This window comes from Malus sylvestris, chromosome 11, assembly GCF_916048215.2.
Source record: "Malus sylvestris chromosome 11, drMalSylv7.2, whole genome shotgun sequence".
Lineage (NCBI taxonomy): Eukaryota > Viridiplantae > Streptophyta > Magnoliopsida > Rosales > Rosaceae > Malus > Malus sylvestris.
In genome coordinates, this window is record NC_062270.1 from 12,926,667 (window position 1) to 12,942,660 (window position 15,994).

At 36.6% G+C, this 15,994-nt stretch overlaps 1 protein-coding gene across 1 annotated transcript; it reads right to left on the reverse strand.

The window, feature by feature from the left end:
- Nucleotides 1-8,082: 8,082 nt before the first annotated feature.
- On the reverse strand, nucleotides 8,083-13,355 carry LOC126590133 (ABC transporter F family member 1). The gene is made up of 6 exons (XM_050255655.1): nucleotides 13,188-13,355; nucleotides 12,774-13,006; nucleotides 12,024-12,097; nucleotides 11,709-11,919; nucleotides 10,664-10,898; nucleotides 8,083-9,561 (listed from the first exon to the last, which is right to left on the reverse strand). Exons 2-6 carry the CDS (start codon nucleotides 12,987-12,989, stop codon nucleotides 8,504-8,506), a joined length of 1,794 nt encoding a protein of 597 aa, XP_050111612.1. The 5' UTR covers nucleotides 12,990-13,006; nucleotides 13,188-13,355; the 3' UTR covers nucleotides 8,083-8,503.
- Between the last annotated feature and the right edge of the window lie 2,639 nt (nucleotides 13,356-15,994).

The window sequence follows — 15,994 nt, forward strand, 5'->3', positions numbered from 1 at the left end:
TTAAGATCCATTTCATAGGTAATGAGTTTCCCAACCAATTTTTCAAGCTTGATCTCATTTAGGTCCTGAAACTCTTGAATGGTAGCATTCTCTGCTTGAAATCTCTTGGGCAAGCATCTCAAAATCTTTTGAACAATGGTTATTTCTTCAATAGGTTTCCCTAACCCCAAGGCTTCATTTGTTAACATTTCAACTTTCTCATAGAAGATCGAGAAAGTCCTAGACTCGAGCATTTTCAAATTCTCAAAATTTGAAAGGGTCATTTGGAGCTTTAGATCTCTCACTTGTTTATCACGCTCATGAAGAATTCAAAGTTTTTCCCAAGCTTGCTTGGTAGTAATGCAATATCGAACATGAACAAATTGATTAGATGAAATGGCAGAAACAATTGCATTCGTTGCTTTCCTATTTGCCATAGCCGAAGCAATTTCTCCTTGAGTCCATTCACCTTTTAGCTTAATCATAGACTCTCCATTGACTAGCCTCGATTGAGCTTTCCACTCAAGAGTGAGATAATCAACAACAATAAGATCTTGTGATTCTAGAAAGATTTGAAACTTCTCGTTCCAAGCAGCATAATTTGTACCATCAAAGAATTAAGGTGTATTACACGAGCTATCGACACGATACGACCTATGGTGAGATTCCACCCAATACCAGTAAATCCTAGAGATCACTCTATGTATATCTAGAGCAAGGCTCTTATACCAATTGAAATTGGTACCAGGTGGAATAACCTGTATATAAAAATTATAATATGCTAGACTGACTAGTCAAGCCCGCTAGTCAACTAAGATAGATTTGTTAGTCAATAAATCTAATATTCAAATACCAATTTCAATTTCCAAAAACTATCCTTGTCAGCAAAGCTGTAGTTCGTTGCAAGTTATCAATGTGTCAAGTGAGCATAACAGGGAACACATGCCATTTAGATGTTCAACAAATATATGTACCATGTATGTGTGTGTGGGATGTGTGACACAATAAACATAACTTGAACTCAATAAATGTAACTTGAACATAAGATATTTTTTGCCGGAAAAATTCACTTCTGGGTTAAAAAACCGGGGACTCTCCATTGAGTCCAATCCACTAGTGTAAACAAAGCTTCATACAAAGATCACACAAGCTCAATTCCTAGATTCCTATTTACGGTGCAACTTTACCTTTGTACAACCTTGCCTTACACGAGATGAACGCCTTCGGTCTTCACTAAGTGGCAGCGCCTCCTAAGCTTTACACCTTGCGATACTGATATCAACTCCAATCACGAAATGATATGATGTTGCATATAAAATCTGGATTCAAATGACTAGTCAGATTATCCAGTCAAACAGTTGAAGGAAGAATCTAACTTGAATCCAAAAGTTTGGTCTAAAAATGGATTTAAAGCTTAAAACCAGACCATGAACTTAATGCAAAATTTTAAAACACTGCCATCCTAATATACAATGATTGAGTGTTTAATGCATGAAGTTGGTTTTGTAGCTAGGGTTCCATAAATGAAGAAGAGGCAAGCTCAAAGATTTGAAAGCACTATCTCTCTCTAAAATAAATTCTAAACCCCCAAGAACAAAATAAGACCCTAGGAGCAGATATACCCAAGGAAATCTGACTTTCCATTAGCCAACTTGTCCCCATGACACTTGTTGACTGCACAAGAGATCTAGGCAGATCAATGGCCAGAAACTAACAACCATCAGAAAGTTGTCAGTCAACCCATGTGGACTGTCTTAATTTATGTGCCTAGACAACTAGAAGTCAGTGCACAAAACTAACTAGACAATCAAACTATACAGAATGCAACATAAAATGAGATATGAAATGCACATGCATGAACAAACCTCTTGATGTGAAATGAGCTACTTCCTGAACATTTCCTTCAGCAGCAACAACCTATAATCTAAGTATATTCTAAAGCTAGATTGAGCATGTGTGATGGTTAAATTACAATATTTGACAAGGAAAGCCAAACACTAGACTTTACACATGCAAATCTATTTTGGGAAAAATGAGAACAAACGAATGGATTTTGGAGTAATTCCATTTATAGTAGGTTTTTTAGTCTTTCAAGATGATCGTGTCAAAATTTCAGAATTTAATTCAACTGTGACGAATGGCGCAATGCTGCCAGTTTGACGTCCAAGTTAATGTCTTTTGGCAATGGGTGCTTTTGTAAATATGTTCAGGACATCTGAAGCTTTATAAAGAGTTCTTTTGGGCTTGTTTTGGGGGTGTCTAAGGCTCTGGATGTGGCAGATCTTTGAACGGGCAGGTTATCCACATTAGTGCAAGATTATATTTCCTAGTTTATCTTAACTTATTTTGTTTCCTAGTTTTTAGAAGATATTTTCTATGAAGGATTTATATTAGTATGAATAAGGCTTATTCGGCCATTAGGGTTCTCTACGCTTCATTTGGAGAATTTGGCTAGGTTTGGACAATTTATATTCTTCTTTCAAGGTGTTTTCTATCTTTTTCTTAATAATATTTCCTTTGATTTTTATTATGATCATGTGTAACCAACTTTCTTTTGATAGGGCGAGGCCATGAGACTTAGCATGAATATGTAGTCTTTATTTAGTTGCTTATGATATTATGCATGCATACTTTGAATTATTAATTACTGTATTTAAACTGTCCTTATGTCATAGTGCTTTGCGACCATTAGGATGTTTAGATAAGTAATTGGATGCAATTCAGTCGAAATATCACCAAAGGATTGAGAGGGCTTCTTGTGATTGATAATTGTAATTCCACTAAAGCAAGTATCACGCATTTAAGGGTTGCATGGTTTTTCAAAAGATTTTCACAAAGCTTAATGAGCCTTGCATATTCATATGGGGTGTGTTATCCACACACCCCTTTTTACTTCTCACACCCTCTTATTTTTCGACCGTCGAATCAAATGAATTGAAGAAGATCAAATGATATATATTAATAAGAAGTGTGTGAGAAGTAAAAAAGGGTGTACGAATATCACACCCCTATTCATATTTGATTTGAATATCACATACAGATTGCATGTTAGATATACGTTCTTGATTAAATATCACGAGGAGAATATGCATAAGGAAAACCTAATATTCAAAGCTGCATGTGTAATTTTTAAGTAATTGGTAAAACTATATATCGTGAAGGTGATGGTGGATCCCTAATGCTTTTAAAACTTGATTTTCAAAACCTGTTTTCTTTTAGTTTAATTTACTTTTGCTGATTTCTTTAATTGTTTTTATTAAAATTCGTTGCTATTATTTTAAATTCCAAAATCAATCATTTTTAAACTTTGTTTTAAGGGCAAAAGACTGTTTACTACCCTTATGTTTCATGGTTTTCAACATTTAGTACATCAAGTTTTTTTCATCCCAGAATCATACCTAAAGTGTAAATTTTAGGACAATCTCGTACACCGTTAGTCAAACTGTTAAGTCTCCCATTAACTGTGACGTGGCGCCCATGTGGACAATGACTGGGCGCCACATGTCATCCATGTGAAAATTAAAAAATTAAATTAAATTAAAAATATATTTATTTATTAAAAAAAAAACAAACAAACAAAACCTTCATCTTCAATCCCACCCGTGTCCACCCTCCCATCACCATCCTCGACTCCACGCTCAGGAAGAAGAAGAAGAAGGAAAAACAAAAAAAAAACCAGAAGAAGAAGAAGAAGAAAAAAAAAAACGAATATGCCCAGAAGAAGAAGAAGAAGAAGGAGGAGGAGGAGGAAGAAGAAGGAAAAAAAAAAAAGAATCTGCCTAGAAGAAGAAGAAGGAGGAAGAAGAAGGAGGAGGATGAGGAGGAGGAGGAAGAAGAAGGAAAAAAAAAAATCTGCCTAGAAGAAGAAGAAGGAGGAAGAAGAAGAAGAAAAAAAAAAAACAAAAAACAAATCTGCCCAGAAGAAGGAGGAGGATGAGGAGGAAGAAGAAGAAAAAAAAAACGAATATGCCCTGAAGAAGGAGGAGGACAAATCTGCCCAGAAGAAGAAGAAGAAGAAGGAAGAAGGAAAAAAAAAACAAATCTGCCCAAGAGGAAGAAAAGGAGGATGAGGAGGAGGAAGATGAAGGAAAAAAACAAGAAAAAATAATCTGCCTAAAAGAAGAAGAAGGAGGAGGAAGAGGAGGAAGAAGAAGGGAAAAAAAAAGAATTTTTTTTTGAACCACTAAAAAAAAGTGAAAACCCCTTTTTTTTTTTTTTTTTTTTTTTTTAAATCCACATGGTGACCCACGTGGCGCCCAGTCATTGTCTACATGGACGTAACGTCACAGTTAACGGAACACTTAACAGTTTGACTAACAGATGTATGAGACTGTCCCAAAATTTACACTTTAGGTATGACTCTGGGACGAAAAAAAATTGATGTACTAAATGTTGAAAACCACGAAACATGAGGGTAGTAAACAATCTTTTTCTCTTGTTTTAAATAATTAATTAAGATTTGGCTTTGACAAAAATTGTTTTAAATAATCCATGTGGAAGACGATCTTACTAGAGCTGACTATACTATGATTACTTTATTCGTTTGCAAGTATTATTAAGTATTTTTATCCCTATTTCTGATGGTCACTGGCTAATTATGTGGGAGAGACCTCATAAAGGCTTCCTTAAAGTTAACGTGGACGGAACTCGGTGTCCAGAGAGAAAACTTGGTTGTGTGGGCATGGTGGTTCATGCCGATCAGGGAGAATTGTTGCAGCCCAAACGTGCAGATTTGAACGTATGTTTTCTCCGCTTCAATTTGAGGCTTTGGCGGTTAGAGAAAGTTTGGCGTTGGCTTAGGAGGGATTTTCAAAATCTTGTCATTGAGAGTGATTCACTTTAAGTTGTGACTAGGGATGGACAACGGTTATGGTGGGCGGATAACCGCAGTTATTTATCCATAACCGTTTATTCTCATATCCGCATAACCGTTTACCTGTTGGGTAATTGTCTAAACAGTTATACCCATACCATAACCATTTATAAACGGTTAACGATACCTATAACCGTGCACCCATTTAACCGTAACCGTTTAGTACCCGTTTACTCATTTATCATTTTTAAACCCTTTATCCTTTCTTTTTAACCATTTACTTCTTTTTCACCCGTCTACGTGTCTTTTTTAACAACTTGAAAATTAAAAAAGAAAAATTTGTCATAATTTTATTTTTCTAACAATTAAACACCGTTATAGGTACATTCATCATATATTTCCGCATTTTAATTTTTTAAGTCCGTATATCATTCCAATAATTGAAATAATAGTTAACAGACGATATTTTTAACTGTTAGCAATGAAAGTAATATAAAATTTACTAAGTATTTTTGGGTTATGAAAACTGTTAAAAGATAGTATTCTTGGGTTATTTGACTCGGAATGTAAAATATTACCATAATATATATAATGGACCATGAAATTTAAAGTGGTTAAGGAAAACTATATTATATTAGCTATAGAAATAATGCATTATAGTCAATAGTATTGATCTAAGTTTTGTCTGATAAGAAACATGGTTTGTGTTAATTTTACATATATAAAATAAATGGGTAAATGGTTACTCGTTTATAACCGTGATTAATACACATAACCGCCCATTTAAATTTCGTGGGTAAACGGTTATACCCATAACCGTTTATTTATCTAAACAATTACCCATAACCGTAATCGTGAAATTTAAATAAACGGGTAACCGTGGTTACCTATAACCAATGGGTATTTGCCCATCCCTAGTTGTGGCTGCTATGCAGGATTTTCACGCGATATGTCTCACGTCAAGCTTATTGTTAAGAGGACACCAAAGCATTCATCGGTGGGATCACTGAAGCTTTTCCTATCCATGTGCATTGCCAAAGCCAATGGTATTGCACACCGCTTTAGCTTGTACTGCCCGCTTCAATGGTTCTCTTTGTTCTCTGTTCATGATTTGAGAAACCGCCAGATTTCATTACTAATGTAATTCAGCCCAAGCATGACGTTGACATACATGGATTAGATTATAGGGGGCAAAGTGAAGCATGAAAATTACTATTAACAATTTGACCAGAAAAGAAACGAAGACTATAAACACAGACAAGGTGAATAGAACAAAATATATTATTACAGATGGATAACATCATCAGATACATAACATTGCAGAGGGTGTTACAATGACATAAGTATACTTGGAAAGGACACGTTTAAGTATTGAAATTATTTCAATACCTAATTTCCTACGGAAAGGGATCATCTCCGGATCCCTTCCTCATAATCCACCAAATCATTGAATATGTACCATTGAAATTTGATCAAACGGCTACAAACAGGAGGCTACTTTAAAAGTTCTAATAACTTCAGTTGTTGGATCATATTTTAATGGCACAGATTCCCTAATTTGGTGGATTAGGAGAAATGGATCCGGAAATTATCCATTTCCATTTCCTACTACCTATGTGTTTACTAACGAATACTAAATACATAATATAAAAAATGCGACTTCAACATTTCACAATCAATAATTCAATACATGAAAGATATTTAACTTTCTCAATTCACTTCCCTGATATCAGATAAGTAAAGCATTGAAGGAGATGATATAACTCGAATGATAATGTGTTAGTAAGGCCAAATTTTTTAACCAAATTTACAAATCAAATTATGAGTCATCAATAAAAAAGAAGCATGTTAATCAACACTTCAACAATAATCAAATAATCAACAACCATGTCATATGGTTTATAAAATTTTGTTTAAAGGTTTAGTACCAATTTGGTATTGCTTAACTGTAAAAAAAAATATGGGTATGAAAAAAAGCACCCAGTTTGTTTGTGCTTGGTAAACTTTCAAAATCAGCTTTTTTTTCATAGTTTTAGGTGAAAAAAAAGCTAAAAAGGCAAAGTAGCAAAACCTAGCTTTGGAAAACCAGTTTTTTATCATAATACACGAGTAAACAATGCCATCAAATGAATTTTTCAAAACGGCAACCTTACCCTCTCTTTTTCCTTCATCCCAGTTCTGTACTCCACCCCCTTTTTCTAGTCACTCTTCGACGCCATACTACCCAGATTCACCACTTCATCCCCTCTATCTCTTCTTACTCCCTAGATTCGCCACCTCATCTCTCTCCCAATCCCCACCAAATACACCCATCGCCACCTCGCAGACCATGATCCTAACCCACTCCCTGCTAGATGATAACCCATATCCCACCCACCCATCCACCACCGCACCTTCCAAAACATGTAATGCCTTGGAAATCCAAATGCAGGAAATAGAAATGGGAGTGAGGACAAAAGTTCTAGATCGCCATAACTGAAAGAGAAATGCAAAGGGACGAAGGTGGGTGAGGACTTTGAAATTTCAGGAGGGATCATTGATGAAAAATGGAAGACAAGCCAGAAACATTTTGGTAGAACGAAATATAAAGAAAGAAGAATGAAAAAGCTAGAAAGAAAGGGAAACAAAGGAAAGGATAAAAAGAAACAATCATGAACTTTTTGGCAAAAAGAAAGGAAGAAAGGCTCATAAGTTTTGTTTTGTTTTGTTTTTTTTTTTTTTTTGTCATTTTACACAATCACAGCTGTTTTATGTAAATATTTATCAAACACTATAACACTGTTTTTTTTATAAAAAGCACTTTTACAATTATTGTTACCAAACACTTTACTATATTTCACAACTCCTTATTCTTACGGCACAATAAAAACAGTTTTTTTTTTCAAAACACAGCAATACCAAACTAATCCTTAGTTTCATTTGCATTACCCTAGCTCTAATGGTGCCTTTGGATGAGGATCTTTACTGTTCCATGAGACTTGAGATAAAGGGTAGAGCTACCTACATTTCACACTCCATTTTTTGGTTATTTTTAAAATGAGCCATGAAATTTCAATCTCTCACATTGCTCCCAATGTTTTAAAATTGTAGCTAGTTACGTTTTTTTGTCCAATTTTAGCTAAATTGATGACACGTTGAGCATAAAACTCGTAATTGTGTCGATCTATACATCACATTACAACACATTTATTAAAAAGGGAACACAATTTTCAGACGTTATACAAAACAATACAATTTTAAAACCTTAATAGTAGATTCCATGACAAATGCCATCCCACGACACAGAAGAAGATAGAAATTCCAGTATTTATAAATAAATAATGCAGATAAGTACAACATACCCTTTCAGTTCGAGGGAATAGTATAACATAAACATACCATAGGCAAACAGTGTCTACCTAAAATAACAACTATCTCATAATAATAGTACTAATCTTAATCGAACTTGGCTGCTAACCAAGCAAAATATGCGGAAAGGGTATGTAGAGAAAAATACCACCTACAAACCGGGCAAAGGGCAATAGAAACTGCCGCCGGCTTGAAACAATAACCAAGCCTTCGCCCGTTTCCGATCTCGTCTTCCGTCGTAGTCAAGAGTCTCCGAAGACGGCTCGGAAATACTAAACACCCTCGCTATATTGTCTCATACAAGTGTAAGCAAGGCCAGCAAATTAACTACTACAAACTCGAGACGGAACTTCAATATCGGTCTCAATCGGCTAAACCGGCTTTTATCTTCAGGTGCTGCTTGAAGTCCATGATATCGCCATTCCACTTGGTCACGGCTTGATTTTCGCACACCCATATCTCCTGAGCTACCTGGTTTATGAGCCTGAAATCGTGGCTAACAAGAACCAGACCCCCATCCCACTCATTCAATGCCTCCGCCAGCGAGTCGATTGTCTCGATATCCAAATGATTTGTTGGCTCATCCAATAACAGTAACTGGGGCTGCCTAAACGCCAACCAAGCAAAGATCACACGGCTCCTCTGCCCGTCAGATAAATTCTTCATTGGCATTACTTGTGCCTTGCCCGAGAGTCCAAACCTACCGATTGCAGCCCTCATCTTCTCTTCCTCATTTCCTGGGTACTCTTTGATCATATACGCTAGGGCAGACAGTTCCATATCAAGCTTCTCAGCCAAGTGCTGATGGAACTGGGCAATTCTAAGGTGATTGTGCCGCCGGACCATGCCATCAGAAGGAAACAACTCCCCCGTCATCAGCTTCAAGAGAGTACTCTTTCCAGCTCCATTTGGCCCAACCAGAGCTATACGCGAGTCCAGATCAACACCAAAGTCGATGTTCTTGTAGATCAGATTATCTGGAGTGTAACCAAATGAGACTTCAACAAACTGAAGAACTGGTGGCGGCAGCTTTCCCACGTCGACAAAACGGAAGATCAGAACCCTGTCTCTTGCCACCTTTTCTGTAAGCCCACCGCGCTCCATTTTTGCTAGGGTTTTCTCTTTGCTCTGCGCCTGGCGAGCAAGTTTTGCTGACCCATGCCCAAACCGAGCAATATATTCCTTCATGTTAGAAATCTGTTCCTGCTCCCACTTATACTGCTTCATCTGGTTCTCCTCCAGTTCAGAACGGGTCTGAACATACTGATCATAGTTTCCAGTGTAGATCTTCAATTTCTTGTTCTGCATGTGGATGATGTTTGTGCAGACACCATTCAAGAAGTCCTGGGAGTGTGAAATAACAACCAGGATTCGCTCAAAATTCTTCAACATCTCCTCCAACCACACACAAGCTTCTAGATCTGTTAACAAGGTAAGACAACTAACCATGAGCAACTCAAGCTATAAAAATATGTTGTACCAAAAGACGGACACAAAATCATATTAACGGAGTCAAACAGCTGCACAGACACTGAGTATCACCACAGTGAAATAAGTTTGCCAAACTAATACCGTTCAGAAGTCAACCTAAACAAGAAAAATAAATGTTGGGGATGGGGGTGAGTCAGAATTTCTTTATGCGAAGTTGTACTGTTTGAAAAAAATGCATCCAATCTCTCCACTTTTTCATGATAACTCAGAAAACTAAAATGACAAATCTGTATTAACAAGACAATGGGAAGGAGATGGCTGCACATAACTCCCTTTGCTGGTTCAGGAATGACACCACACCAGTAAAAAGTACCATTTGATCCCCCCAATTAACCTAAACTTAAAAAGGTCGTACCCAGTGCACAAGGCTCCCGCTTTACGCAGGGTCTGGGAGAGATGAATGTCGGCTAGCCTTACCCCCATTTATGGAGAGGCTGCTCCCAAGTCTCGAACCCGAGACCTACCGCTCATGGGCGAAGACACTTGCCATGACTTTTGGTCACTGATAAGTGGACCAATCCAACCAATCTTGGACACTGGCTATACATTTTATAACCAGATAAGAAAATGGTGAAACCCACTACACCACCAAACCTGATGCTACAACGAAAGTCTAGTTGTAATGAGAACTATCCTGCCCATATAATGAGCAAAAAAAAGAACCTAAAAGATTAGGCCTGTAAAGTGGAAAATTAACTAGGTAATGTGATTTCACAGGCCATACAAAAGACAATCTATAACATAAAAAACAACTCACAAAACTCAAATTTGAAAAACTAAAGCCAACAACTACCATACCCAACTACTTTCTGTTTTAGGTCTCTCCTTTCCTTTCCTTCTCCATCCCGTTTTCTCACAACAGTATAAAGACTCTTTACACGATGGCATGCAGAGTAAAAACAATTTAAAAAGAAAGGAAATATAACCCATAAACAACAAAATTCCTTCCATACTACAGACTATTCAATACCACGGAATAGAGTAAATAAAAATCTAACACAATAACTAAAATTTCGAACCAGTTAAACTTACCAAGATGATTGGTGGGCTCATCAAGCAACAAGATGGTTGGGTTTATAAAAAGAGCACGTGCAAGTGCAATCCTCATTCTCCACCCACCAGAAAAATCCCGAGTTTTCTTCGCTTGCATCTGCTTGTCAAACCCAAGACCATAAAGAATTTCAGCAGCACGCTTCTCTGCAGTTGCTGCATCCAATGCTTCAAGGCGCTCATAAATGCGTTCAAGCTGCTCTCCACCGCCATCATCCTAAAAATAGGTAAAACAAGTCATAAGAAATGCTTACAAAGGTAGGAAGTTGCGTAAAACAAAAGCACTATTACAATTCCATTACTAGATCCTATCCTCTAATGGGTTGAAGCGATGACTCTATCCTCTCTAACGAGTTGAAGCAATGACTGTATGATCTATGATACACAATGAATAAAAGCATCTAGACTTCTGCGAATAGGTTACTGGAGCATACTAGTGACGTTATTAACCCGGAAAGTTTACAAAACCCATGTAACATTACGCTAAGAAACTATAACACTATGTTTGGATCAAGAAATTTAAGATTACTAAGAAATTTTAAAATCACGGTAATTGAAATGACGAGATTTTATTTTCTAAGATTTGTGAATTTTCTTGTTTGGTTAACCTAAAAGAATAATGGAATTGAATACAGAATTTGTTATTTTTAAACTCTCAATCATAGAAATTGGGAAATGACACCTATTTACATGGTATTTAAACTTGGGAATTGGATGTCCCAAATTCCAAGTTTTTTTCCATGCGGAAATTCAAAATTTCTATGTTTATGAATCCAAACAAAGGAATTGGTGCATGTCAATTTATAAATTCTGACCTTTATCCAAATTCCAAGTTTATTTCCTTCATCCAAACATAGTGTAGGGTCATTTAAAGAGGATTTTCATACCAAATTATGCAAACCTGTTAGTTTTTACCCTTAAATTTATTCACATTAATTTATAACGACTAACCAAACTCTGGTTATGTACTTTGATTACCAAAGAGCAAAGTAATACAAAATCTAACATTTAATTTACTACAGCATACCTGAGCTGCCAGTTCTTCAACTTCTTTCTCCAACTTTATCCTCTCCTCATCGCAGCTAATGACAGCCTCAAGTGAAGACATGTCTGAAGCTTCAATTTCCCTGCTGAGATGATAGATATCCATGTGATCCGGAATTGGAAGCTCTCGGAGCCCTATGGCAGTTAGGAGGGTGGATTTACCACACCCATTCAACCCAAGCAAACCATAGCGTCTGAAAGGGAACATGAAACACACAACTTTAGCATATCTATAAGTAAAACAAAATTACTTAAATCATGATTTTTTTTATACTTGAATAAAACATGTACAACTAACCTTCCGTAATTAAGCTCCAGTTCAGAATCAACTATCAGATCATGCCCATGGAAGGTAACTGACAGAGACTCAATCTGCAATGGGCACAAAAAATGTCATTTCATCACTATTACCAACCATTTCAATTGGAAAATCAACTGAATCCATTGTTTAGAAAACAGAGAGCAAATGAAACACATTAATTTAATCTTAATACCTAAAAAGGTTTCAAACCATGATACCAAACTAATAACAAAACTAGATTACAACCTTTAAAAAACTAGGAAATCAAGTATTCACTTGTACACACAATATCAAAAACGAAACCTTCCTAGTCGAGCAACAAATATAGATTTGAGCAGATAACTAAATACTAAAACCTTAAAGCTTTAAACTTTAATAAATAAAATTTACTGTGCAAATAAAAGAAAAACACTGCATCTAATTCTTCTTGCTCTATCACCCTTCTCCTACAACATTCAACCATATTTGCAGCTTACGAAAACTAACTAATTTCTCCCATGGGCCTATTACATTGTCTCATCGTACATTACTTTTTCGGATAAAAAATTAAGTAAATAAAAATAAACTTAAATGGAACATTGAACACCTTATCACATGAGTAAAGAAAAATTCACAAATAAATTAAATTTCTCAAAAGGAAGAAAAATATTAAGATATCATATTAAATACTCTATGTCAAAGAGACAAAGACCATATATATATGCAAAACAAAAATAAATGGAGACGAAATCGTATTGGAAGACATACGCGGATATCTCTAGAAAGTGGATGCGAGCAGAGCACGCCGGTGCAATTCCGATCCGAGATATGCATCGACCCGACTCCGTTGGCCAGCTTATCGGCTCCGTTGTCGGCCGCAGCCGCCTTTGACGAAGCAGCTGCCGCCGCCGCCTTCCCACCTCTCTTTGCCGCCGCCGCCGCCTTCTTCTGCGCCGCCTTCTTCTTGCTCGCGTCCGACACCATCGTTTTCAAAGATCAACCTGCACATCGCAAAATCATCATCAAAAAATAAAAAATTGCAACAATCCAATTCACACACATACATGCGTGTGTATATGTTTTATATATATATATATATATATATATATATATATATATATATATATTTGTGTGTATAGATATATGTAATGGGGAATTAGGGATTTGAGATTGGGGAAGTACCTTGGAGAAGAGAAGACGATCGGAGAAGAGAGGGAGGGCGGTGGGGGAGGTCAGATCTGGGATTGCGTTTCAGGTGGTGGGGGTGTACAGATATTTGGTGGTATGTCAGGTAAGAGGAGCAAAAACCCGTTGGACTGGGTTGTGGAGGTTTTCCAGAAAGGGAGGTGGAGGATTTGGGAATTTATAAGCGGTTCCAGGCTCTGGGAAGCGGGGAGGTTAGGGTTGAGGTGGCTTTCCACGTGTTCGTCGGTTATAGGCGGTTCCATCCACACACTTGTGGGTTGGGTTGCGTATGCGGATGGGACTCCTCTTCGGCGTTGATTTTTCTGGTGAATGGACGGTGCCGTTTCGGGTAGAGAGAGCTTGGGCTTGCGGAGATGGGCCTATTCGATGTACTTAGTTCAGTGATTTCAATTTTAGTCCAATAACTAAACCCAACAAAACAAAACGGTGCCGTTTTTCTTAACAAAACAAAATGGTGGCGCTTTTTGCTCATAATTTTTTTTGTTATAACTCAACTCAACCCATAAAAATGAGCTGGCCCAAAATCCATTTAATCCACCCAGATGAATAGTAATTTACTTCAATTAACAGTAAATGGTTAAATGTATCTCCACCCCTAAAAAAATGAGTTGGTCTAAAGTCTAGTCAATTCGTAAATAATAAAAAAAATTATTTTTAATTTCGGATAAGATTTTTAATCAATCTTGTCACGTTACGTGTCATTATTCAAAAGTATTATTTTTGTAGATAGATTTTCAATCATATTTTGAACCAATCTCATCACGGAATTTTAACAGTGTTCTAAAACGTGGTTTAGGCGACCGCCTAGGCGCTAGGCGGCGGTGCTCCTCCGCGATTAACCTGAAATTCGTTCATTAAATCGACAAGGACATTAAGCGGTGTAAGGCGGCCGTCTGCCTCTCTGTTTGCTAAAAGAGGAGTCGAATATGGTGAGAGAGAGAGAAAGAAAGGTAGATGAGATTTGTGCAATCACAGGGATGGGTGATGGCCGCCTGCCTCTCTGTTTGCTAGAAGAGGAATCGAATATGGTGAGAGAGAGAGAGAGAGAAAGAGAAAGGGAGAGAGGTAGAAGATATTTGTGCAATTGCAAGGATGAGTGATGGCAACAGATTGTTGAAGGTAAGTCTGCAATTGCAGAGATGGGTGCGGCGGCAAGTTGTAGAAGGTTTGTAATTGCAGAGAGGTGCGACTGCTTTAAGGTTTTAAGCAATTAGTAACTTTAGCTAGCATTTGTTAGGTTTGAGTCGATTGAAAGATTAGTTAAAAAAATAATGCAGGCCAACCTTTTTTTTATCGAGAGGCCCAACAATATGGGCTTAGAAAATGATACAACTTTGGAACTTTACATATATAACATCTATACCAATATATATTCTTTATTTATTTTTAAATAACATAGTATCAATGTTTATTTATATATATTATGTAGTAAATTTAATTAATTTATACGATGTATTACTTAAATCCGCCTACTCTGTCTAGGCGCTAGGCCCCAGCCCGCTGCCCAACAAGTGCCTAGCGTTTTTTAGAACCTTGAATTTTAATCACTCTGCCACGCCACGTGTCATTATTTGAAAGTACTATTTTTGTGAATAGATTTCTGATAAGATTTTAAACCAATCCAGTCACATAATTTTGAACCAATCTTGTCATGTCATGTGTCATTATCCGAAAGTAATATTTTTGTGGATAGATTTTTTATAAGATTTTGAACCAATTTTGTTACGCCATGTGTCACTATCTATTTAGAATTCTTTAGAATAGATTTCGATAAGATTTTCAACCAATCACGTAGTGCCACATGACATTATCCACAACCTCATCCCTTCTTTTTTTGTCCATATGAATCCTACATCCATCTTAATTCATACACCAAACTTAAACTAGCTCAAAATCATTTTTCATCGTTTTTAAATCTTGAGTTCTTACAATGTCTTCTTCAAGGATTGTATGAAATCGATGAGTAACAGAAAAAATTATTGTAGAATAGGAATAATTGTTCAATCTCAAGGATGGTGGAGATGAGGCGTTCGTAATGGAAGAGGAATAAGATGATGAACATAGAAGGCAAAGAGCCTCATATTCATGTCTTGTCATGTAAGTTGTGGGTTAGATCTCCAAACCCAGACGTACCGCAAACTTGGATAGAAAGAGGGAAAGATGAGGTAATAATCTCTTGGAAAATTATTTTATCCCCAACAATGTATTCCCTGATCATTTTTTAGACTTCATTTTAGAATGCAACGAGAAGTTTGTTCAACAAAATCATAATTGCTATTTGCAATACTTTGTGAAAAAAAGAAAGATGATTTTCATGTTCTAGGTCTTCTTCCTAAGCAAAAAATTACTATTGCCTTGCAGATGCTTGCATATGGAGTATCTGCAGATCAAATGGATGAGATAGCAAAATTGGGAAAATCAATTGTTCTAAAGTCCCTGATGAGATTTTGCTTCGCATTAGAAACCCTCTACACCACTGCTTTAAGCGTCTTTTCCTGCTTTTCAAATGTGTCGCCTTCCTATTGGTACTGGTTTGCTTCTGGCGATGTGTAAAGGGATGTCGTGCATGACAACTTCTGGACCGGTTGACACAAGTTTGTATATAGGACAATCTTTGACAACATTCCAACATTCCCATATCTGTTGAATGAATTGTTTTTGTTGTTCACATTGTACCAAGCTTGTGCTTGAAGTGTCTATAAAATGTGGGATAAGATAATATTATAAAATGCGGGTGTAAAACAAATAAATAAATAAAAATATTGTTACCTAATCCGTTAAAC

Excerpts from the sequence above, each read along its gene's own strand:
- LOC126590133 (XM_050255655.1), bottom strand. The coding sequence starts at position 12,989 with ATGGTGTCGGACGCGAGCAAGAAGAAGGCGGCGCAGAAGAAGGCGGCG. Across the intron at positions 12,098-12,773 it reads CACTTTCTAGAGATATCCGC|ATTGAGTCTCTGTCAGTTAC; the intron begins GTATGTCTTCCA and ends TGCCCATTGCAG. Across the intron at positions 9,562-10,663 it reads TGAGCCCACCAATCATCTTG|ATCTAGAAGCTTGTGTGTGG; the intron begins GTAAGTTTAACT and ends CCTTGTTAACAG.